The sequence below is a fragment of the Phyllopteryx taeniolatus genome, chromosome 2, assembly GCF_024500385.1.
Source record: "Phyllopteryx taeniolatus isolate TA_2022b chromosome 2, UOR_Ptae_1.2, whole genome shotgun sequence".
In the NCBI taxonomy this organism is placed as follows: domain Eukaryota; kingdom Metazoa; phylum Chordata; class Actinopteri; order Syngnathiformes; family Syngnathidae; genus Phyllopteryx; species Phyllopteryx taeniolatus.
In genome coordinates this window covers 11,824,850-11,850,950 of record NC_084503.1, presented here as the reverse complement: position 1 = coordinate 11,850,950, position 26,101 = coordinate 11,824,850, and the positions used below count along the sequence as shown (strand labels likewise).

Below are 26,101 nucleotides of genomic sequence, written 5' to 3'. Positions count from 1 at the left end.
CCTTAAATCCTATTGAGGGCAAGTTTCAAGTGTTTCTAAGACCAAGCGGTTAGTTCTACACCTCGAGTTGGTCACCCGCTTTGCACCTATAACAGCTTCCACCTTTCTGGAAAGATTTTGGCGTGTGATTGGAGTGGTGTTTATGGGACTGGCTTACACAGTTAATACCAAATGTGTTTTATAGGGTTTTTTTGGCCAGTCAAGTTGTTCCTCACCCCAAAAAAGTGTGTCTTTATTTATTTCGATTTGTGCCTTTTCACTACTGGGATCCTCTTTTAGATGTACTGTCTCAATATTTTCCCGCCAAGCAGCTGGCATAGATTAGTCATGGGTTCATTGACCTTAAATAATTGCTGCAGAATCTTAAAGATAGAATTTTACTTGTCCTGTCTAGATGGTGAATTGATTCCAGTGTTAGAATTTGTTTTGTTCTGCATTAAAAATAGCCTTTTAAAGAAAATCCCTTTGGGCTTCTGAAAAGTAGTTACTGAAATCCCAAAATTGGAAATAAGATTAATGACATGAATACTCCATTTATTTTCGCCCAAAGTCAGCTGGGATAGGCTCCAGCGTCCCGCGGCCCTCAACAGGATAAGCGGTGTTGAGGATCTATGCATGGATAGAATACTACATTCATGATCATGTTGGTTCCTGAATCTTATTTCCAACTTTGTTTTTCTCAGAGCACTACAAAGTACAACATTTTTCATATTTACTAATTTTATCTTCTACCCTTCAGGTAGGGCTGCACAATTAATCACATTTTAATCGTGATCACACTTTTGCCTGTCGCGATTAAATGAGCCTGATCGTCTGCGATTTAAAAAAAAATAAATAAATTTTTTATTAAAATGCGGGCACTTCTGTATATAAAAAGTGCTTCATTTGCAGCAGTGCCCACAACGTAGTCAGTCAGCCACCAGGGGGCGAAAGCATGGTTAAAGCTTCATTAAGCGACGGCATCGTGCTCGAGGGCCAACTTCAAAATAAAAGCTTAAAATGGCATTGATGTCCAATGTAGTAATATATGAAGCTTTTATTTGTAAGTTGACCCTCTCAGCACATTGGCCTGGAGGTGGCGTGTCACGGTAAGACACTATTAACAATCGATGTAGCAGCTCCCTTGACTTCAAGTTTTTGGCTGGCCAGACCATAGTTAAAAAGGCCGGGAGTAAACAAAGGGGGAAATCACAACTGTCGAGTTCTTTGCAGTTTTGTGACCGTGCACGACCGACCAATGGTCAAGCAGCAGAACGGAGACGTACCGTCCTTGACAATTCACTGTATTGACGGGGATTTTCAAATAAAATGTCAGGTGCTTACAGCCTAATGTTATTGCGTTTTATGCATTAACTGTATTTGCTTCTGGCGGACGACTGGTTAGAGCATCTGCCTCACAGTTCTGAGGACCGGGGTTCAATCCTCGGCCCCGCCTGTGTGGAGTTTGCATGTTCTCCCCGTGCCTGCGTGGGTTTTCCCCCTGGCACTCCGGTTTCCTCCCACATCCCAAAAACATGCATGGTAGGTTAATTGAAGTCTCTAAATTTCCCGTAGGTGTGAGTGCGGCTGGTTGTTAGTTTGTATGTGCCCTGCGATTGGCTGGCAACCAGTTCAGGGTGTACCCCGCCTCCTGCCCGATGATAGCCGGGATAGGCTCCAGCACTCCCGCGACCCTTGTGAGGATAAGCGGCTCAGAAAATGGATGGATGGATGGATGAATTTGCTTCCATTAATTTGCAATTCGTGCACTTGGTAAAGTAGAATTTTTTTGGGCTACATTTAAATTTTTTATTATTATCTATCATTTATTCTTATTTTAAGATTAATTTTGCACTGAAAACTCTTACATATTGTTTGTTGAAAAGTAGTGCAATAAAAATAAAGATTTTCCCCTTTCATGAGGAATAATTGTGATTAATAATCGTGATTACAATATTGATGGCCATAATTGTGCAGCTCTACCTTCAAATATCTCGGATTTTCTCATTAATTCCGATATGCAGGTGAATAAAAGCATATTTCGAGTGTAGTTTCTCTACACAGGAGACAATTCTTCAAACTTATTACAATTAAACCACTTTAAACTAAAGGAGGTTAGAGAAGATGATGGCCTTGTGTATTTTACCACATTTCAATATCATTGTAATTGAATCTGGATTTAAAATACATGGAAAAATATTCACGGAGCTCCTTATCTAATTTAAAAAGAAGATTCATCGGAATTCATCTGCCATGACCAAAGACATTGTTTGTTTTGCAAAGAAGTGATCATGATTTTAAACTAACAGTACTGGCAGTGTGCAGTTAAAAGTGAAGTGCCAGCATTATTAAAGTAGTCATGCTGAATCGCACTATTGCTGCACACACCACAAGCATTTCAGTGGAAAGGGAATGATGTTGCATATAAATCAATATTCTCCCCCACAGACTGAGTCTGCAAAAGCATTTGATAGCATATTTGCCCACTGCAGCGTGGCAACAGCTTCTGCCGGATATGGTTCAATACAATTCCCAAAATATGGTTGGAATATCAGGAAATATTTGAAGCAAATAGTAAAAAGGCAACTCCAAAAATTAATTAACAATTGAGAGGACAGTTTTAAAAACAATGATAATTCATCATGGAATAAATGGATTTGCAGCATTCTCAGTGTATGCTTGTTAGGAAAGCTAGAAACTTTATTCATCCACAAGGAAAATTCATATTTTCAGTAGTATCGTCAATAAAAAAAAAAAAAAAAGGCAAAACAGGCATGCAGAATTACTCGTAATAGTGAAACTATATTAAAAATACAAATAAATAAAGGATTGTTTCATTAAAATAAGATTTTTTTTCTAGTACAGGCGATACAGTAAGCCACAAACAATCATTTACTAAATTCTCTCTGGAACAGAGGTTACTTTTTCATTGGTGTAAGTTTGTTTACTGCTTTTTTAATTATTTATTTATTTTTTGCAACTAGAATACTTTTTAAATGATAAAATGTTGAACATTTTCCAATAATGAGTACATTTTAAATGAAACGTGTATGAAAGATCAGAAGCTATCGTTTAAATGATATCTGTTGTAGATATGCATCTGGCATGCAAAATCCAGCATAACATAGGTTTTGGCAAGCCATGCACCGAGGTTTTAAATTTGCAGTGCTGCGGTTGGATCATAGAATATTTTGTTACCTTTAATTAAGAAATGTTTGACCTGGATAAAAGTTCACCAGAGATTGTAGCTTTCAGAGGTAAAAAATGTTGGCTGAAGTATATTGATGGTTCGGGCAACACTTAATGAGTTAGACAAAGAGCTTGCAGCTCCTTCGGTCTGGTATGGTGGCAAAAAAAAAGGTTTAGCTGTCTAGCGTGCCTAAGAAAGGTACAAATTGCCTCGTCTGAGTGGCCTTACATTAGTGTCTAGACACAATTCAAGGCTTGGATATTTTCAAAGATTAATAATGCTATAAGAATGGGTAGACTCCCTTGCTGCTCCCTTTTACAATATATTCTCAGGAGGAAGTTGCTTAGATGACAAGTTCCAGCGCTACAAAGAACAATCAGGTTTGTAATATCTGACCCTGCATTGGAAGAGACTTTCTCAGTTTCTAACCCTCTGGTTCTTCCTCATGCCAGATACTTGTGGTTGTCAAACTGCTTTGTAAGTTCTTGTGGCAAAATCGCTTAGACAGCTGAAGCACAAACAAACTTGACACTTGTTATCACATTTGACTGGTGACAAGCATAGTATTTTGGGAAAAAAGTAAAGAAATAATGTTGAAAACCAATTCTGTATTTCCTAGTAATGCCATATGAAGGCATGGTTTCTTGTTGACTTTACATAAATACAAACTTGGAGACATCACAGCACAAAACGCAAAAACAGGCATGGCCTGGGGTAAGGTCATTTGGGACCAGTGAAAACAAACAGTTTACATGGACAGAGGGAAGACAGTTGACAAATATACAGTAGATTCTAGGCTTCATTACAGTACATTTTGGGGAATTTGATATTGGAAAGTTATTGAAGTCCTCTCGGCATTTCACACAGGTTTTTCCCAAATGGAGAGTGGACTATTTCAGAGAACAACTTAGGACAAAAGGCAATGTACACAGTACATTGAGCCCAAATATACCACTCTATGACATCAATTCAGACAAAGTTTCTATTTCTTAATCTTGGAAATTAAAATCTATTCCAGCTATAATGTGTTAGATTTTGCCTTGTGAAATTTTTTTACTTCAGGATTATTGTATGTGTAAGTGTGAGAGAGGTCTGGAAAGTACTAAGCAATAGAAACATTACACTTACATGACAAAGGTGTTTTCTCAGACTGAGAAGCAGTCATCCACTTATGTTACCCAAAAAAAAAAAAAACAAGAACTGGTTAAGTCAATTGAGAATGCTTTCTATCTATTCCTTGAAAGTACACCTAACTGACATGTCATTATTTCATTGGAGGCATTCATGTTAACACTTTTACACCTAAGCAAACACACTGAAAATCACAGATCTATACAAATAAGAAATACCGGTAATGTTTCATCCACATTTTTGCTATAGAAAATGAGGGTATAAACCTCTTAATCACTGCCAGCCTTCCCAGTTAACATTGACTTCTAAAGCAGTCAATGGCAGTGAATGTGTTAATAAAACACATTCAGTCTTGACCTTCAATATCATTGCTGTCTTATGTTTTATGATTTAAGCTGAACAAAGGCCAACGCTGTACATAAAAGAAAAGGACTTCACAGCCAATTATCCCGACAGCAGAAACTGACATTCAGTGAAGTGGACTGAGGACAGCAGTGCAATTCTAAACAGTGCAGCAGACCATTTTCGTCAGCCAGATGGTTTTATGTATTTTTCATGCTGTCGGAAACCTGTGACTGAGGTTTGCTTGGTTGTCAACCAATGCCTGGGGACGATGGGCTGAATGCATTCTACACACAACTGCAGAATCGCATGATGTTTGACCTCTCTGCTCTGGCAAACTGCCCAGTAAGGAGAAGGGAGGAATGTGAGGTAGGGAGAGTGTTGGTGTGCAACTGAGGTTGTGCAGAGAGAAAGTGTGGATGTCCATTGATAGAACATAAATTGAAACCTCGGCAAAAGGAAATTTACTCCACAGTCCTGGCCTGAAGCCCATACACTTGGATGCAAAATCGAGGAAATAGGAAGACAGAAAGGAATTGCAGAATGTTACATATACAGAGCAACTTTATTTCCTTTGGGATGCATCCAGCATATCCTAAGAGTTTTGTGTGTGTGTGTGTTTAGCTGGCAGGAAGGCTTGCAGCATATAAATATCACATTACCCCACAAGGAAACGCAGGCATAAGACTCAGCTGCCGACTAGCCTAACAAGCAACGGAGCTCCACTCCAGAGGTCAGAGGTAGAGCTTGCACAAATGGAATTCAACATAAAACATCACTTCTATTGCAGATAAGTGTCGAGCCTTGTAGCCATCTGTTGTAGTATGCAAGCCTATGGTTTCACTTAGTATGTGCAGTATGTTCCTCCACATTTGAGAGTTCAAACTTCCATACTTTTTCCAGACCCTAATTTCCAGACTTCTCAGTAAAAAATTCGATATAATTTTTGACATCTGAGTAAACAGATGTGTATCATTCCGATTCTTTATATGCCATTGTGTTGCCAAATAATTTCCAGAATATTATAGGGGGGGAGCAATAATAAGGGATCCTCGGCCAACCAGTCTTTACATTTGGAATTTAAGAGCCAGTTGGTAGAGAATTTACATCTACCCATTATGAGTTACTGTACGTCAACGATGATTTTATAAGATTGGACGCGTATAAATCCAACGAGGTGGACAAATAGAGATTATTGGATGACGTGGAGGCGTGAACCGACGCGCAGTGGAGGACGATTGCTTCAGCAAAGTCCATTAATCCCTGATAATTGGACACCTCGAAGGGCATTAACCCGCTTATACCATGGTCACTTGTCAACAAAAGGAATTACTGAAACTACCAATTCATAATTTCATACATTTTGTAGTCAAAATAGAAAGTTTTACTAAAATAATTTCTTTTCCCTTGCAACACCTGAGGGCCTGACTATGAAGAGTCATTCCAATCTCAACTTTCTTAGGGAATGTAAACGTTTTCCGGTACTCCAGCAAATAGATTTCTAGTTTGGAAATGTTAAATATCAACCACAGGTATGACAATAAAATCGTTTTATTTTTTATTTTTACACATAAATTGGGTATATTTATATGTGACAGGACTTGCACGCTGCCAGAACTAAGACGAGCATGCAAAATCCTCTCGGACCCTCCCCATCCCGGTCACCGGCTCTTCCAGCTCCTTCCCTCAGGTAGGCGCTACCGATCAATGCAAACTAGAACTAGCAGACATTCCAACAGCTTCTTACCTCTTGCAATCAACTTCTTAAACAGCTAACTCACAATTCCATTGCGACATGCTGCCAATTTCGTTTGTCTGAGTTTGTTGTCACATTTCTGTCGGGCCAATTATATACTACTCGTCCACTCACTGAAGTAGTCTCGCCACACTGCACTATTTGCATATCTGTTGTTGACCAATACTGGCCACTCATGCCAGAGTAGCATCTGCCCCATTTGCACACTGACTGAGGAGTATCTGCAACATTTATACAATCAACATTGTCCCAGATTATCGCACTACTCGTCACTTTAAACTGCATGCACTCCTTGAAGTCTCGGCGCCCTTTGCACAATGGTCATTGCACCGGACTATTGCGAGATTAGTCATTCGAACTGCTCTAAGTGCTCGAGGACTCTGCATCTTTTTGCACAATTGTCAAATAATAATAATAATAATAATTGTACCGGCATTACCAGATAACTAGCAACCTTTTATTACTCAGTGACTGTTTTTCTCAATGTCTTTATGCCTCAAAGGTGTTCTCTGTCTGTCTCTGTTGTCGTAATTGAGCGGCTCCAACTACCGGAGACAAATTCCTTGTGTGTTTTTTGGACATACTTGGCAAATAAAGATGATTTTGACAGTTGATGCAAGCTCTCAGGCTGGAAATGCTGTACTTTCTGTCAGTCTTCGTTGACTGGACGGTGACATAAAATTGTCACAGGTTATAATTCAACATCAACGCTGAAATGTTCAGTTCATATTTGTCAGTTTTTGTACCAGGAAGTGTTAACATTTTAATCACCTATTTTGTTCGTGTTGATTTCATTCTTCTCATCTGCGAGGTGATTGAAATCTTATGGAGTTAACTCTTTTTGCCGCTTCTGTCTCCATTTTTCCCCTCAATTCCTCAGCAGCATTCCAGTCATCAAAGGTGTTGTAATCACCCAAAAAAGTAAATGATTAAATCATTCATTATTATTGTAAATTTGCTAATTTCTGTCCTCAAAGTACTTCACATTTACTTATCAGAAAATCTGCCTGTGTCAGATTGTTACGTTTGCTCATATAATGTAATGGCCAAGGGTGCTGTGCATAAATTTGGAACAATGTAATGATGTTTTGACAAGAACTACTTAAGACGTTCGAAGGGTGTGCATTATTAGCTGATAATGTACACTGATGGAATTTTCTGAACCAAACTGAATCAAGTATTCACCAAGACCATGATATAATACTGTGTGCTCTCACACAAACATTGTAGCTGCCCTTCCAAGCACCTTAAAAAAAAAACAAATAGATCTCTTTTTTTTTTAAGATATTCAGAATTTTTTGTTTTAGAAAATAGAGCTGTTGTAACAATCTCGGAAACATGAATATGTTTCCGTACAGTAGTTTCCATTTTCCTTACTTTTCCAGACCTGGAAATGTATTAAATCAAATTTCATACTTTTCCATACTTGCGTAGGAACCCTGTATAAGGCACAAGCGTCCATACAGTGGGATGAAATATACATGTATAATGATTTAAAGAAATGATCTACAGAAGGGTCACAGTGGTCACTTGAACAAAAGTTCATTACATTTCTACAATGAAACGTGAACCAGCAGTCTTAAATTTAATTCATTCATTTCCCGTATCGCATATCCTTACTAGGGTCGCGGGCGTGCTGGAGCCTATCCCAGCTAACTCTGGGCGCGAGGTGGGGTACACCCTGAACTGGTCGCCAGCCAATCTGAGGGCAGATCCTTAAATTTATGTTTCTACTTAATAATATCATTGGTTGTTGATTAACCATTCAGGGATCTCGTTTGATGTTCGTCCCACGTCTGAGAGACACAAAAATAATCAAGGACACGTAAAGCTTGGTGAATCTGCATCCACAGATGCACAGTATTGTTTACCGAGGTATGTGTGTATGTTGCTAAAGTGCTTCAGCAAATCATTATTCACTAAAAGTATGAGTCCTGTCTTGGTGTAAGCCAAACTGAGGAACAGCAGAGGATGTACTTCCTGCGGCTTCTGAGAAAGCACGGCCTGCCACCGCAGCTGCTGAGACAGTTCTACACAGCGGTCATCGAATCAGTCCTGTGTTCTTCCATCACAGCCTGGTTTGGTGCTGCTACAAAAAAGGACAAACTCTGACTGCAACAGACAATCAAAACTGCTGAAAGGATTGTCGGTACCCCCCTACCCACCATTGAGGACTTGCACGCTGCCAGAACTAAGACAAGAGGGTGCAAAACCCTCTCGGACCCTCCGCACCCCGGTCACCAGCTCTTCCAGCTCCTTCCCTCAGGTAGGCGCTACCGATCAATGCAAACTAGAACTAGCAGACATTCCAACAGCTTCTTCCCTCTTGCGATCAACAACTTAAACACCTAACCTACAATTCCATTACAACATGCTGGCAATTTTTTGACTTGAGTTCATTGTCACATTTCTGTGGGGCCAATTATGTATTACTCGCTGTAGTTGTCTCGCCATGCTGCACTATTTGCATATACTGGCCACTCATGCCAGAGTAGCATCTGCTCCATTTGCACACTGATTGAGGAGTATCTGCAACATTTGCACAACCAACATTGTCCCAGATTATCGCACTACTCGTCACTTTAAACCGCATACACTCCTTGAATTCTCGGCGCCCTTTGCACAATGTTCATTGCACCGGACTATTGCAATATTAATCATTCAAACTGCTCTAATTGTAGGGGGACACTGCATCTTTTTGCACAATTGTCAAAAAAAAATACAAATAAATGTACCGGCATTACCAGATAACAAGCAACCCTTTACTGCTCAGTGACTGTTTCTTTGTCAATGTCTTTATGTCTCCAAAGTGTTCTCTGTCAATTGACTGTCTGTTGTCATACTAGAGCGGCTCCAACTACCGGAGACAAATTCCTTGTGTGTTTTTGGACATACTTGGCAAATAAAGATTATTCTGATTCTGAGTAGTGCGGGTTATCGTCCCATAAATACAATGGACACAAGACTTTTTTCCGGACTCTATAAATTTTTATTGTTGTGGTAACACCCGGCGTGCCGCTCACAACACAGTGAGCCGCTGGGGGAACCGCTTTGGCTCTGTAGATGCACACTAGGACATTTTGGGGAAAGTTAAGTTATTTATTACATTTGCTATCCCACAAGCTAACTAGCTAGTTTGCTAAGGAGCTTAATAGCTCGCTCTGGCTCACTCAATTGTGGCAAAATTGTTTAAAACAGAGGTCAGTAACTGGCGAACCGCAGTCGGACCCAGAAGCAGTCCAAAACGGACCGACACCATAGCCAAAAACGAAAGGTTATAATTCAAGACATATGGCGGTGCTTGTATTTTAAGCACCGCACCATATTACAGGCTTTATGGTAGTGATTAACCGTACCGACCAATCACGTGAGTTCCGCCACCCTTTCAGCTAATCAAATCTGCTTTGCAGGCGGTAATCACTGAAATAACTGTCTGTGCGTAGACCAGACAGAGATAAGGAGTGAGAGAGAGACCGTGTAAGTTGAGTTAAAGCCAGAGGAAGATCAGAAAATGACCGACAAATGAAGAGATCATTTGGAACAAATGGCACATAGAATGGAACTGAGAGTATGTAAAAAGCCATCATGAAACAAAATTACGATTTTGAACAAATATAACCTCTCAAACTGTTCAGTTACGATTTGTTAAGTTAAAATATGTAATATTGTTTGAGACTTCACTGTTGTGCCAAGATTTGGCATCTTGAAGGATCCTCAGGGATCAATATTAGGCCCCCTTTTATTTAGTCTTTATATCAACGATTTGCCCACTGTTTGTTCTGAAGCAGAGGGCGTAATTTATGCAGACGACACGGTTTTCTTTGTTCATGGTCGCTCCAAAGATACTGTTGCTGTTTAACTCACTAATACAATGTCCTGTGTCACAACTTGGTTGCAGGAGTGCTGTCTACGGCTAAACGTTTCTAAAACTGTAGGCATGTATTTCACTAAAACAAATAGAGTATCACCAGACCCCGACATACTTGTTAATGGAGAAAAAAATGCAAATTGTCAGCCAATACAAATATCTAGGGTTAATAATAGATTCACAGCTTTCCTTTAAAGCCCATATTGACAAATTGTGTAAAAATATCAAATTAAACCTCGCAAATTTTCATGCAATTCGAAATGAAATGTCAACTGAAGCCGCAGAAATTTACTTACATTAAATGATTCTTAGTCACTGTAACTATTCCATAACCACTTGGTCCCAGGCTGGTCAGAATGCAAAAAAAACATTGGAAGTTTTGTACAAACAAGTAATTAAAGTGATGGATAAAAAACCAAGGCACTATCATCACTGTGCAATTTTGAAAAAATACAGTCTTTTAAACTGGGACAGTCTTCACATATTTGCAGATTTAAATTATAAAGTACTGCATGATTTGAGCTCCAGCTCCTCTGGCTGAGTTCATCAGCCAAAGAAACAGCTCTGAGCGTGTCACTCGAGGCTCTGTCAGAGGTGACTGTCTCATTCCTCTGCGCAGGAGCACTTTCAGTAAGTCAGCCTGGTCAGTGAGGAGCGCTGGTGAGTGGAACTCAGTACCTGAGGAGGTTAAACTGCTTACAAAATACAAGGCCTTCACAAAAAAACTGAAAATGTGGCTATATGTATGTTATGATGTTTTTTTTTTGTTATGATCAAATGATTTGTGGTTTTATTCTCTCTTAATAGTATAGTAAGTCTTTGATTATGTATCCTGTATTATATTGTCTTGTAGATGTATTTTACTGCTTTTTTACATCATGGCCAGGGGACTACAGATGAAAACTAGCCTTCTGGCTAATTCTGGCTTTTTTAACCATGTGTATTTCATGTGTTTTATGAAATTGCATTGTCCCCTTTCAAATAAACTGATTAATAATAATAATAATAATAATAATAATAATAAAGAGAAAAGTGGAAATTCAAACTTTCTCTTATTCACTTGCTCTTATTGTGAAATGCAGCCCTGCTCATATGTTTGATTACCAGGGCAGACTTTGTAAGAGGTGTACAATTCTTTATTATGCTCTAATATCATTATATCAGTGGCATTAAAAAACATCAATGATAATATCGATTATCGTGAAAGCTTTTGGCAGTGGGGGGAAACAGGCCTAAACAAAACATAACATATTGAAAGCAACAGATAACACAAAAATATTGTACAAACAGTATAAAAGATAGAGAAACTAATAAAAATCTGCAATATAGCAGGACCATGAAGCAAGAACCGTGACATAGCGAAGGATTACTGTATATGATAAGTTGCAACGACTCATTGTTCCAGAGCTGGTACTCATTGTTTCCATAACATGCATCCCGGGACTCACATGGTCTCAAGGGTAAAATTATCTATGACCATTGCGCAGGCAGTAGATAAGAGATTTTCTTTTGAAAGTGCACTTTTGTCTTACATGCTAATAAATGCAAAGTCGAATACATAGATCAGAAGGATAAAACATTAAAAATAGCTATCAGTACAATAATAGTTGCATTGCATTCTGATCAACAGCACTCAAATATTACATGCACAATGCCCGGAAGACTCTTCCCTGCTAGATGCCCTCAACCAGTTCTTTGCCCGCTTTGAGGACCCAACAACGTCACCCCCAGCGCCAGCCCCAGACTCACACCACCACACGATGACACGCCCCTTAACTTAACCACAGCAGATGTGATGATGACCCTACAAATGATTAACCCTGCAAAGGCTTCAGGTCCTGACAACATTCCAGGGCGAGTACTGTAAGACTGTGCCCACCAGCGGGCAACGGTGTTAACAGACATTTTTAATACCTCGCTTCAACTAGCACCTGTCCCAACCTGCCGAAAGACTGCCTCCATCATCCCAATACCAGAGAACTCCACAGTGACAGGTCTGAATGACTATCAGCCAGTCGCCCTCGATCCAATAGTCATGAATTGCTTTGAGAAGCTGATCATGGCACGATAAAAAAATTGGCTTTACATGATCAGGATTTTTGGGGCCGATCAGAGAGTTTAAAAAAACGATAACCGACCACCGATCCGATCACAGGATGGAGAAATGTGTCTATTTAAATGACTTGTTCATTTACTGTGTATCCTTAATTGCTCAAAAAAATTACATTTACAATAAATAATGTATCTTTGTAGTGACAGACAGAACAAATGAATGGTCTTCTATTAGATGGCAGAAAGTAAATACAGTAATTAATATATCCACTTTTTGTGACATTTTTGTTTGTTATTGTGCTGTGAGATTTTTCAATTGTAAAATATGTTCCTTGGCTCCATAAAGGTTAGAAATCACTGCTCGAGTCAGGTCATGTATTATAATCAGTCAGGTCAAACCAACATTACAACATGACAGAAATAATGGGTGCTAACTTACTGTAATTAAATTACTTTACACACACCGGAACTTTAGAGCATGATTCGACAGAACACAGGCAAAACAGTTAGTGCTAGCACTAGCTTGCTAGGCTACATAACGTTTTGTTGCCTGCTTGCGAGGCGTATCGTATTAAAAGTACATGAACATACCTCAAGCAATCCTTGAATTAAAGTCCTCTCCCGAACACCGGTGACCACCAACACACATTTTCCCCCATTTAGTTCTTATAATACACACGACGCGATCGATTGTTGTTGTCGTCGTCGTGGCCGTGGTAACGAGTGTATCCGGTTGTGTTTGAGTTGACAAGATAAAGTCCAGTGATCGTAAAAAACGGGATGCGGTGGTATCGGAATACAAGATTTTATTGCAGTAGTATGACAGTAGTGCAATTGTGAAAGACCAAATTTGTCTTGTAGTCAGATCCACGCATTACGTGTTGTCTGTCTCAGACGTGTTGTCTGTCCCACACCGCCGACGTTTTTTGTTTTAAATAACTTATAGATATTTATAGTACTACGTCAAAAGACACGCGACATGGCTAAAAATAAACTAGCTTTTGGATTCAAATATATTGTACACGATGTCGACGCGGAGTAAATGTCTTTTGTGGAGTCGATCAATGGATCGGCTCAGTGAATTATGACATTAAAGCCGATCAGCATAAAATGCTAATTATTGGCCGGTAAGATCGGTGTAAAGTCTACAAAAAAAAACGTCAAAATCACTGTGGACCCTCACCAATAGGCATAAAGGACGATGATGATGATGCCATCTCATCAGTGGTCCACACAGCCATCAGAAACCTGGAGAGCAAGATGTCCTACGTCTGGCTGCTCTTGCTGGATTTCAGGAACATTCCACCGGTGAATAGGTTCATTGGAATAAAAGGAGCATCCCCGAACGGCTCAGTTGTTCACAAGCAAGGATGGGGCAAGGTTCAACACTCTGTGTACAACTACGTGGGCAAATAGTTCAACAGTTTAATAACAACGTTTCTCAATGTACAATTGGAAGAAATTTAGGGATTTCATCATCTACGGTCCATAATATCATAAAAAAAGATTCAGAGAATCTGGAGAAATCTCTGCACATAAGCAGCAAGCCCAAAAACCAACACTGAATGCCCGTGACCTTCGATCACTAAGGTGGCACTGAAAACCATCAGTGTGTAAAGCTCCCGGGCCGGACGAACGGGACAAGGCCGGGATCAATTTGATGTCAGCGCGACACTGGCCCACAAAACGGCATCAGCTGAACAGGTGCACGCAATTCCATGAGCAGCATCTGGCTACTTCTGCACCGCCCGTGCATTTTAGGTACTAGTAAGTGTTACTGCTAATTTTGGAAGCTCTGTTTGGTGTCGACTGAATGAAGACGCATTGCCAAAGAGCTTGAAGTTGTGTCAGCGCAGATCTGACTGCAAAAAGTGTTTTCAGCATTGAAAATAACACGTTTATAGTATTCGGACACAATAGAAAACTATATGGATGTGATTCAATATAATTATTCTTGTTTTCTGTGAAGTTTGAAGTAAATCTGACAATGTGCTTGTTCTCAGTGTGACCCAGAAAATGAGATGGCTCAAGTGCACCTAGCCATTGTTTGTTGTTTAAAGGGAGCGAGCTTAGCTAGCTCGGCGACAACTGTCGCAGTCGAACTCAAAATCAGTGGATGATCACAATTTCAGCAAGTGCTGGCGATCATATGCGAAATTACTTTGGATAACTATTTTTGGTGTTGTAGGCAAAGTATTTTGGTGTAAATATCAATGACTGTCTTAAGTAGCAGCTGCTGCCAACATCCCCATTAGCTTGTCCCGTAGCAGTTTGCTAATCTTCCACATAGAGTAGAATCAGTAGTACAAATAACAGATTAGTACAGCAGATACTACATCAATACCATAGTTACAAATGATTTATTTACGTTTAAAACGTACCATCGGGACTGAACAATGCATCCAAAAAATAGTTTCCATTTGTCACTTAAAATTATGTTGACAAAGTCTGTTACTTTCAGAATTGGCCACTGTTGTTTACTGGCGCTGTGTCGCAATGCAGGCAGCGAATGGGACTGACATATTTCTGGGTCACAGATATACAATATGACAAGATCCAATTCCAAAAGATGTGCCTCCCGTGCCTACGTGGCGGCCATGTTGAAGGTGGGGTACTGACGTGGCGGTCATGTGATGATGGCTCTATCGCAGAGAGAGCGAGCGGGTTTGCTGCGTTGTTGACTGAGGAATACAAAACACAAGTCTCTGGAGTCTGGAGCATGCTATTTTTGGTACAGTAACAGTTTTTTGTCAAGCCGTTCGTCTTTGGCAACAGATTTGGAACTAGGGAGCACACTAATTCCTTGCGGCTCATGAAAGCGACTCGCCTATGATGACTACTGTACCTCAACAATGTCACCATGACCAAGGGGTAAGTTTGGATAAAATGTGAAACTTTCAAATATTTACAAGCTTTTTTATATTTATTTACAATAATCTTGAACTGTACTTGGTGTTTTAGGCCACGAGAGAAAACCTACAAAGCAATATCTTTGTACTCTACAGTAATATGGGTGCATTTGGCCCCAAAAAAAAAAAAAAATGCTTCAATGTAACAGACAACCAGCAAAATCGGACGACCCCACACACACACACACACAACACCTATTAATGCGTTTGCCACATCATTTTACGTGGCCGGTGAAAGCAAATCAATTAAAGTTTAATTCAGTCATTTATTTATTTTTTACGAACAGTATATGGTGGGAACATCATTTGATTTTCTCCACATGTGCGGCAATACCATTTTGAACTTTTTGATGCAACTGGGGTTTAGTTTGATTGACAATCATTGTTCCTGCCTGTGCATGTCTTGGCCTCTGAGGGGCAGTGTGATACGTGCAATGACATACACACTTTCAGTACCAAAAAAAAGTAGAAGTCACGATCAAATATTGTTACGATAAGTAATTTTTCATAGTGTTTGAAGAATAAATGCCAGAGAGTATTGTTATATTGCCTGTTTGTATGTTGCTATACAATATTTGTGTACAAATATTCATTACTTTGAGAGATAAGTGCAGCGAGTTCAATGCTAATTTTCGTTAGCTCGTCAATGGTGTTTTTCATTTGTTTTTGTGTTAGCGTTGAGCTAGCGATTTCTGTGAATAAAAACGAATGAAGACATGATGTATTTAAACATTCAATAGGTGTAATTATTTTGTTATAAGTGTTTAGTTTTCCAGTTAACTTAAGCTGGAGTGTCAATAAACAACTTTAAGCAAGCGACATACACTCTTACTCGTTGCTACTATGTTAGCACCTTAGCAACCTGTTGTGATCACGTGGGCTTTGCATGCAGTCCGTGCGCTGCTGCATAGAAGTGCTGGAGCGGAGCGTGGAATGAACTGCTTGTAAGAGTGGTAAAAGCTGAGATTTTAGATCCAGTCCAATCTGTTCCGATACTCGTTTTTCTTTGCTGACATTGGACTGACTCCCGATCTCAAAGATCGGATCGGGGCACCCCTAGTTGTGTATATAAAATACACTGATCAAGCGATGAAACATTTATATGGTTTCACGTCATACCAACTCTCTGAGGGAAACCATACCAACAAAGTGGCAAAAATAAGTTTGACACCCCTGGTCTAAGGGATATTGCCACGGGGGCTCAGGAACACTTCAGAAAACCATTATCACTTAATACAATTCATTGCTACATCTGCAAATGCAAGTTAAAAGTCTACCATGCAAAGCAAAAGCCATTTATCATCAACACCTAGAAATGCCGCCGGCTTCTCTGGGCCCAGGCTCATCTGTGATGGACTGATGCAAAGTGGAAAAGTGTGCTGTGGTCTGACGAGTCCACATTTTGAAATTATTTTTGAAAATCATGGATTTCATGGTCCTCCAGGCCAAAGAGGAAAAGGACCATCAGATTATTATCAGCTCAAGGTTCAATAGGTAGCATCTGTGATGATATGGGGGTTGTGTTACTGCCCATGGCATAGGTAACTTGCACATCTGTAAAGGCACCATTAATGCTAAAAGGAAGGTCTTTTTCAGGTACATCCCTGCTTACTGCAGCAAGACAATTCCAAGCCACATTCTGCACAGGTTACAACAGTGTGGCTTCATCGTAAAAGAATATGAATGTTGTTAAAAGGAAAGGTGATGTAACACAGTGGCAAACATGCCCACGTCCCAGCTTTTTGGGAATATTTTGCAGGCATCAAATTTAAAATATGTGAATATTTGCAAATAAAACAAATATATTGTCTTGTTGTGTATTCAATTGAATATATGCTGAAAAGGACTCGCAAATCATTGTATTCTGTTTTTATTTACGTTTTATACAACGTCCCAACTTCATTGGAATTGGAATTTATATTTAAAGGGAACATGACATGGAAAAACTGATTATTTTGCTTCTACACAAACAGTTGGCTCTATAATTTCTAGGTATGCATGATAAATATCGTACCGATAACTAATGTATATGGCCGTTACTGGGAAAAATAATGACGTCTCATGGATCGGTCCAATACTGAAAAAACTGGACCGATAACAAGAGACAAGAGACCAGTCAGCATTGGCTTCTGCCAGTCATGGTCATTTTGACCAAAATTATTTGCATACAACACCAAAAATAGTCAATAGCCAAAGAAATTTAACATAAGATCGCCAGCACTTGCTGAAATTGGAATCATCCAGTGACTTTGAGTTCATAACTACGACACTCGCCACGATTTGGTCTGCAGCGCTCGGTAAGACCCAGCTGCCTGCGGAGCAGCGAAATCCGACAGAGGAGCAAGCGGAGGCAGCTTTATCAGATAAGGAAGTGCGGTTATTGGGGCGGTCCACTGACCAAAAATAGTATATGTCTGCAGTAAATTTGTGTATGATCGCCAGCACTTGCTGAAATTACAATCATCAGGGACTTCTGTTCATAACGCTGACCCTCGCGACCGGTCTTTGGAGCACAGGTCTCTGCAAGACCCAGCGGCCTACAAAGCAGCGGACTCGTGTAGTAGCAGTGTAAGCCGACAGAGGCTTAATCAGACGCGGAAATGTGGTTGTCGGGGCGGACTAATAACCAAGCTAAAAGGTCACTGAATGGACAGTAAATTAGATCATCTACCATGGAAATTAATATCAAGACAAGACAGCCCTCCTTCGCTCAGCAGCACAAAATCTCTCTCCCCCTTAAATTTAAATGTCTTTAAATACACATTCATATGATTGGTCGACTAATCTTATATTGTTTAAATTTGAACCTGTGTATTAAATAAGTTCACCGAGTTATCAATTAGAGTATTGACTGCTGAATAATAAAAAACTTTTATACATCGCGTCTTATCTCTAGCCCATTGTATTTTTGTAAATCTTTATATTTTTATTATCACTGTAGTCGTCTCGCCATGCTGCACTATTTGCATATACTGGCCACTCATGCCAGAGTAGCATCTGCTCCATTTGCACACTGATTGAGGAGTATCTGCAACATTTGCACAACCAACATTGTCCCAGATTATCGCACTACTCGTCACTTTAAACCGCATACACTCCTTGAAGTCTTGGTGCCCTTTGCACAATGGTCATTGCACCGGACTGCTCCAAGTGCTAGAGGACTCTGCATCTTTTTGCACAATTGTCAAAAAAATAAATAAAAAATGTACCGGCATTACCAGATAACTAGCAACTCTTTACTGCTCAGTGACTGTTTTTTTTGTCAATGTCTTTCTGTCTCCAAAAGTGTCTGTTGTCGTACTCCAACTACCGGAGACAAATTCCTTGTGTGATTCTGATTATATTACATTACATATGTTGTATACATATGATATATGATTTTCAAAAATGATATATTTGTGCAATACAATTTCAAATTTAATTATAATTTATATGAATAAAAAGACATTCTATTATACTACCTGTTTGATATAAAACACAATTATATACAATATACATAAGTAGGAAGTCCCCGCTCCAGCCTCCCATGAGTTTGGGGTCCTTGGCCTGAAAATCGTTTAAGACCTCTGATATAAACCATTAAAAAAATTACGCTGGACCGTGTATGAACCTTGGCATGGTGATAAAGGAGAAATGTGATGCATTAGTCCTCACCAGTTGGCAAACAACAAGTACTCCAGATATGTGCCTATCTGATATGAAAAAGCTGCTACTCCACAGCCCTCCAAACACCTGAGGTTAATAAAATAGTTATCCATAAAGTAGTTGGCACCTGTATTGTTACTGAACAATAAAACCACAGACTCTTAACGTTTCGATCAAAATGTCAACATTTCAACTTGAGAGAATTGGTAGTGCTATTTGATAGTGATATATTGTACGTTGTGGCGGCACGGTGACGACTGGTTAGAGCGTCAGCTTCACAGTTCTGAGGACCTGGGTTCAATCCCCGGCCCCGCCTGTGTGGAGTTTGCATGTTCTCCCCGTGCATGCGTGGGTTTTCTCCGGGCACTCCGGTTTCCTCCCACATCCCAAAAACATGCATTAATTGGACACGCTAAAATTGTCCGTAGGTGTGACTGCGAGTGCGAATGGTTGTTTGTTTGTAAGAGCCCTGCGATTGGCTGGCAACCAGTTCAGGGTGTACCCCGCCTCCTGCCCGATGACAGCTGGGATACGCTCCAGCACGCCCGCGACCCTAGTGAGGAGAAGCGGCTCAGAAAATGGATGGATGGATATTGTACGTTGTGATCTCACATACAAAGACCAAGTTGGCCTTTTGCCCTGTTAGACATTCTATATAATCAATGCTGAATTTAACAGTCACTGGATTTGGTCTTTGCATGCTTGTTCAAGATATTAGACCTCTTTGACATAGAACCCGCCAACTGGTGACATGGTCCTTGGAACCCGGTAAGAAAACAGATCCTTATTAGGAGTGTGGATTGAGCCAATCAATTTTTTCACCGCAGGAGTCAGTCGAAAGTGCTATTTAGGGTCTGTATGGGGTGTGCTGTGCCTTTGCTTGTGCTGTGAATCAATTTTGATGACAAAGAATAAACCTAAACCTGTGTGTACACACTTTAACAATATTCTGGCAGTATTTCTTTCTCACAATTTTAAATACAATATTGCTTATTCATGTTCTTTTTGTTTGTACACCAGCTAAGCTTGGCTGAGGTACATACGTAGTCCATGTATCTCATTACTTCTCCAAACGCTTTCCCATTTTCACTCTGTAAAATACCTTCTATCTTTTAACCAAACACACCCTGTCCCCCTTTCCCATTTGGTTTACTGTTGACAACTCGGATATACATATCTTATTGCTGAGAGAGCAGTGGGAAATAGGTTTGTGAGACTGCGCACAGATCATAATGGCTAGCCAATTACCAGTTGTAAGTGGAGCAGGGGAGCTGGGCGGGCAGCGATATTAGTGGGAGAATGGATCAATACATCAGTCAGTTTCTAATAAGGGAAATAATTGGTCGAAGTGAGATCCGAGTTTGCCTGGGGTATTTCTTTCTTTCAGAATGTATGCCCTTTGGTTCTTCTTTGTCCAACAGCGTTCAAACTGGAGGCCGAATGTGGTTGGAATAGATCAACATCATTGAAGTATTTACAGCATTTTAAGTATTTTGGGATTTTGTGTTGCTTCACACGCTTCCATCTCCTAAATGTCTCATATACCATTGGAAAACAACTTTAGGCTGTTAGTCCTTCGTGATCCCCCTTTAACCACCTACAGCTGGCAGAAATGGCCTGTAAATCCTACACCTCACCCTTTCCAACAAGTCAAGGAGCACTGATAATATGCATTACACTCACATGTCAACTTGCATAAATGTGAATAGACTAAGTGCTATGTTAACCAGCTAACAGTCTCTGGCCCACCCTCTTCAAAATGGCAAACAGGGAAACAGGCCAACTGTTCAGAACCATCGTTACACTTTTGGTACTGTTGTTCCTGTGTTTCGTTTTTACATCTGCCTCATTCTTTTTTCACTGGGGCCTTGTCTGGGGTGGGGGTGTTATTTATGGCTCCTGTGTGCAAGTGGACACACGGACACACACACACACACCCTTTCACAGGATGAAAGGGCAGTCACACAGCCTGCAAACATGATTTTACAGCCCTGGGTGGAATGAGTGGTGGAGGAGAGAATGAGGCCAGAGTACAAAAGGGGAAAGCCCTGAAACAAACAGATACCAGTAGTCAGAATGCAAACCATGTAGGAGCACTGAAGGGTTTTATGTCTCTACACTTCTTAAAACATACCTAGGTAGAGATATGCAAGCAATATGTGAGAGGAATGTGATGACTTTTATTCTCACAACAGTCTTAAGTATGATGACAATGTCAGTGTAGGACATGTTGTTCAGTATAATGGGTGTTATACATTCCCTCTACCATGTGTGTTTGATGTGACATCCCAAATAATATGACACCTTATCAAACAGAGAAGTACTAGTGTCCGATTAACCTATAATGGGGCCTGTTGAGCTCGGATCAGTGGTATTGCAGCTGCTTATTGCAGCCACAAAACAGCTATTGACCTTGTAGGCACAAGACGACCTAATGGTAGAATGGGATCATATTTTCAGGCGTATTGATACACTTTGTCTCCGAATTGAGTTCATTTAAGTGCCCATTGAGGAAATCGTAAAGAAAGCAGGGAGCGCACCACAACATACTGAATGTGTCTAGTCAGTTGGTCAATGTATTCCTACTCTCAGGACTCAGATGACTCACAAGATGAGCCTTTTTTTTCTTTGTCACTCCTTAGCACACAACTAAATTTTGGCAATGAGTTGCAGATGCACCACCATTTTGTTAACTGGTATGATGAGGGCTTTAATTTCAATTTCACATTTAATTATATGGTGTATACTGCCTCTGGTGGCAAGTACTGTATGCTATCAGGGAAATATGAGTGAAGCGGTACCGCATGACCTCTGCTGGCAACAAAATGTCATTGCATCCCTTAAACAAAGTAAGAATCACTACTTCCAAGATTATTACTCCAAGGTTACTTTACAACCTAAAGCAATTAACTTCCCCCAAGATTGAAGGACGTAAGGTTTTCAAAAATGTTAATTAGTTGCAATGAAATTGCTCAACAAATAAAGTAATTTCAAAATCATTTTAGATATTTTAAGTATGGCTATATCCAGGGGTGCACATAACAATTTTGGTCTGGTTCTCAAATTAGCATCACAGGTTGTTGCGGGGTGCTCTTTTTTTTTTTCCCCCATGACCCATTGGATGAACTTATGTCTATATGTAAACATACTGTTACGTCATATTCATTACTTAGTTATTTCCTGTACAAATAGAGGAATAAAACTTTTTTGTTTGTTTCATGACCTAATAACTTTATTTTGCTTGTAGGTCTTTTTGCATATGCTTTGCCTTTTAGTGTATTAGTGTCAGTCTAATCCAGTTCACAGCTGGTAAGCAACCTTGTACATACTGTACGTTCCTGTAGCAATGCACATTCATTGAGACATTTAAAGTTTTTTTTAGACATTTTATACCTTGAATTCTGTATATGTACGTATATAATTATAGATAGATGCTTATTTTATAAACTGTGAAGAAATTTTCATGTTGGTGGTTGTGCCTGCCGACACTGCCATTAGCAATGATGAAGAGAAGGAAGATGATAGCATGTGTGCATGCGTGTGTGTGTGTGGGGCGCCATCAAGGGGTCTCACACAGGACACCACATTCAAGCTGACTGGGATCGCAATATCAGCTGATTTGGCGCGCTTCTCTCGGGCACCGGTTCCCAATCTTTTTTGCACCACGGTCTGGTTTCATGTAAAGACAAAGACATGCTGCTGCACAGCACAACAAGAGATGCCTGCATGCCTCACGAAGCCCGCCGCGGTGACGCCTTGTTATCAGCCCCTGTCCGCACGCAGACACGGAGGTCAGTTCCCGTGAGTGGTGCCGTTTGCGGCGAACTTTCTTGCGCACCACAGGTTCGCAGCTGAGCTCAACTCAACTGAGAAAGGAACAAATCAGTTCATTAAGTGATTCTTTTCAGTACGTTTGCTCAAAAGATTGGATCATTTGTTTCAAGTTGTTCGTGAACAACAACACTATTGCGCTGTGCCCCCCAAAAAGAAAATGCTGGGTGATGTGCAAAAGCGCGATTTGGGTGCGCATATAACATTTTCTGTGCACCCGCGCACCACTTACTGTATGTACACCCCTGTCTATTTCATTGTAACTGTGTCTATCTGAGCTGATTAAACTAAATGGAGATGTCACAAAAAACTCATTTGTTTACAGTTTACCATTGTCTCTGTAATGTGAATTATTAAAGAAAAACAAGCATGTAAAAAAGTATATTTCACTAACCTGCTCTCTAAACTGTTCCTGAGAAAGGCAATCAGTGACGTTGACACAGCCCAACAGGCAACCAGTGGGATAGTCAGAAGGAAATCTGAGCTCTACGCAAACAAGAAAAGAAATACAGCACTAACATTACAGAACATCCAACAATGCTTTGCAAGAAAATGTCACAGTGGATATAAATAAACATCAAATAAAGGTCATATCGCCAATACTGTAGCTTGGAAGTTTATAATGTTCTCTTGACTTGACGCCTTGCAACAACATAAATTTTATTTCCATAGGAGGCTTCTTCGGATGTAATTTTGGTTTTACACTTCTTGAATGTTACCAGTGGTTTGTAGCTTGTTGTAAAACCTCTATTTATTCATGTCTCTTGATTGTAGATTTAAAGAATGATAATACTACCTTCTCCAGAGTATTCTTTTTTTTTTTCAGAAGTTTGTAATCGTCCATTTTAGTTGTCTTCAGGGATCTTCGAAGGCTGTTAATGTTTTGAAGGTGACCATTGCTTTTCTTCTTTCTACAAATGGACTAAACAGGTGATTATATAACACCTTAGTCTTTTTTTTCCCCATCTGAATGATCACCTCTGTCACTTGCCTTGAGATATCCTTAGACATCATATTCATAGTTCGAATAGCTGCCAAATGGCCGCCCACCTGATAACCACTCTAGACGTTTTATGTACTTAATTTGTCTTAAAGTAACAAGCCAATGGACAGCATCTGGCCAATCACCCCGATTCGATGATCGATTAGTCAAATACTTGAAACCCTGTAAATGATGATACTTGGCTGTAATTCCTTAATGCAAAAGAATAGTGGTGGTGTTGAAAGGCAGAATCATTAAAATCCTTCAGGACCTAACTTTATGCCAGATAACACAATCTTTCTGTGCACACCTATGCAAACACATTCGTTTGCATATGAATTATCCATAATACAGGTAAGATTTTAACACCAAACCACTTCCAATACAGTAATTGTATAAACATTTCCTATTTTATGTTGTACCTTTTTTGTAGATGGAAGAGTACATGGCCTCCACCTCAGCAATCTCCCGAGGGGTGGGCTTCTTGGCTGCGGCAGCAATCCAAAGACGGCCGCGGTGGGATGTGTACCAAGTTCGGCCCTCAACTCTATACACAAACAGTTCCACATGAGCAATTTGAACTATTTGATTACTAGAGAGCGATCACTACAAAATTTGTAGACTTCATACCTCTTGATGCCTTTGACCAGTAGTGATGCCCATGGCTGGTGCATGCTGAGACACCAGCCACCGTCAGACATCTCCTGCAGCTCTTTGTCTTGGAGACGCAACTTGGCCCGCTCTCCTCCCTTACTCGCTTGTGCCACACTCTGTCCTTTCTCCATGTTCCTTTTGTTGTTTTCACTGTTGCCAACATCTACCCACTATAAATATAAAGAGGACAAATAAACACTAAGTGCACAACTTGTAGAAAATAAGTTTCAACCAAGCCCATCTGGAGAAACCGCCATTCAACAGTGTCATCTGTGCTAACTTTTCAGACTTTATCCAATTATACATTTGTACTTGCTTAACAGACATTGTCTTAACTTCACAGACGCTGTCCAACTGACTAAAGGGATACTAACAATGTGTCATTTGTAAGAGTGAATACTGAAAATCATATATCGTTTTATCCATCCATCCATTTTCTGAGCCGCTTCTCCTCACTAGGGTCGCGGGCGTGCTGGAGCCTATCCCAGCTGTCATCGGGCAGGAGGCGGGGTACACCCTGAACTGGTTGCCAGCCAATCGCAGGGCATATACAAACAAACAACCATTCGCACTCACAGTCACACCTACGGGCAATTTAGAGTCCCCAATTAATGCATGTTTTCAGGATGTGGGAGGAAACCGGAGTGCCCGGAGAAAACCCACGCAGGCACGGGGGAGAACATGCAAACTCCACACAGGCGGGGCCGGGGATTGAACCCGGGTCCTCAGAACTGTGAGGCTGACGCTCTAACCAGTCGTCCACCGTGCCGCCTATATCGTTTTAATGTATGTTAAACATGGGGAGAAACTATACTGTATCTACTGGAACCCATGGAGTCTGGTCAATTTGAGGAGAAAGGAAGATGATGAAAAACAGCAGAACTATTGAAAGTACAGTTTCATTTAAGTCCTGAATCTTTAATTCCTCCATTACGACACCTGAGTGGGTGCACCATCAACCCAGGATGTAAGCTCACATGCTTTTGCCATGTCATGTCATGATCACACTGAGCTCTTCTCAGAAATGGTTTAATGGGAGACAAAGACACTGAAAGATTCAAAACATTCTAGGTGACACGTAAAAATGCGTAAATGAAAATTGAAGAATATGCAGACAAAGCACTTTTTACCAACTCCGAGAAAGGGTTGAAACAGCATGAAAATGTAGAGGAGACAAATGATACAGACGCAAACAAACACAAGAATTGTCGACACATAAGACAATATCCCTAGTAATTGAGAGGACAAATGAATTTCATTAGGGATTAACCCATTACCATAAGTGTGCCTATGTGTAATACCCCTCAAACTGCACGGAAACATCAGCATCTTTTCCCCAATATTGCTGTAGAAGCGTTAAAGTGATGTTTAAGAATGGTTCTGTTTCATCCGCACCCATAGTTTAATAGTGATGATGATGTAGCTGGAATACACAGGGAAATGTTTTGATTGGCTTATCCTCTCTAAATGTTACTGTCAACCTTTTTCTATTAAATCTTCAAAGTTACTGTATCAATGATTATGTCACCACTAGTTAATCTTAATTCAGAAGCCCAGTTGAGGAGGTTTGGCCCGTCTTGACCTGTGTATTTTCTAATACAAAGAAAGGCAGACTTAAGGATTCTTTATACTTGCGCTGGTGGTGACCACGCTGACGTCACTGCGGATATCCCGCACGCAGTTTGCCTTTATACTTGAGAGCAACCCATGTGCGCAGTTTTGAAAATGTACTGTATTCACTAGGACACCACAGGGTGGAGTT

At 40.2% G+C, this 26,101-nt stretch overlaps 1 protein-coding gene across 1 annotated transcript in view; it reads right to left on the bottom strand.

Moving 5' to 3' along the window:
- trip4 (thyroid hormone receptor interactor 4) overlaps positions 1-26,101 on the bottom strand; it is a 131,584-nt gene that overhangs the window by 101,427 nt on the left and 4,056 nt on the right. Inside the window, exons 9-11 of the mRNA XM_061760750.1 lie at positions 24,316-24,509; positions 24,108-24,232; positions 23,098-23,189 (exon numbers count right to left, since the gene is read on the bottom strand). Coding sequence (XP_061616734.1) covers positions 23,098-23,189; positions 24,108-24,232; positions 24,316-24,509 — 411 coding nt within the window. The remainder of the gene's footprint in view (positions 1-23,097; positions 23,190-24,107; positions 24,233-24,315; positions 24,510-26,101) is intronic.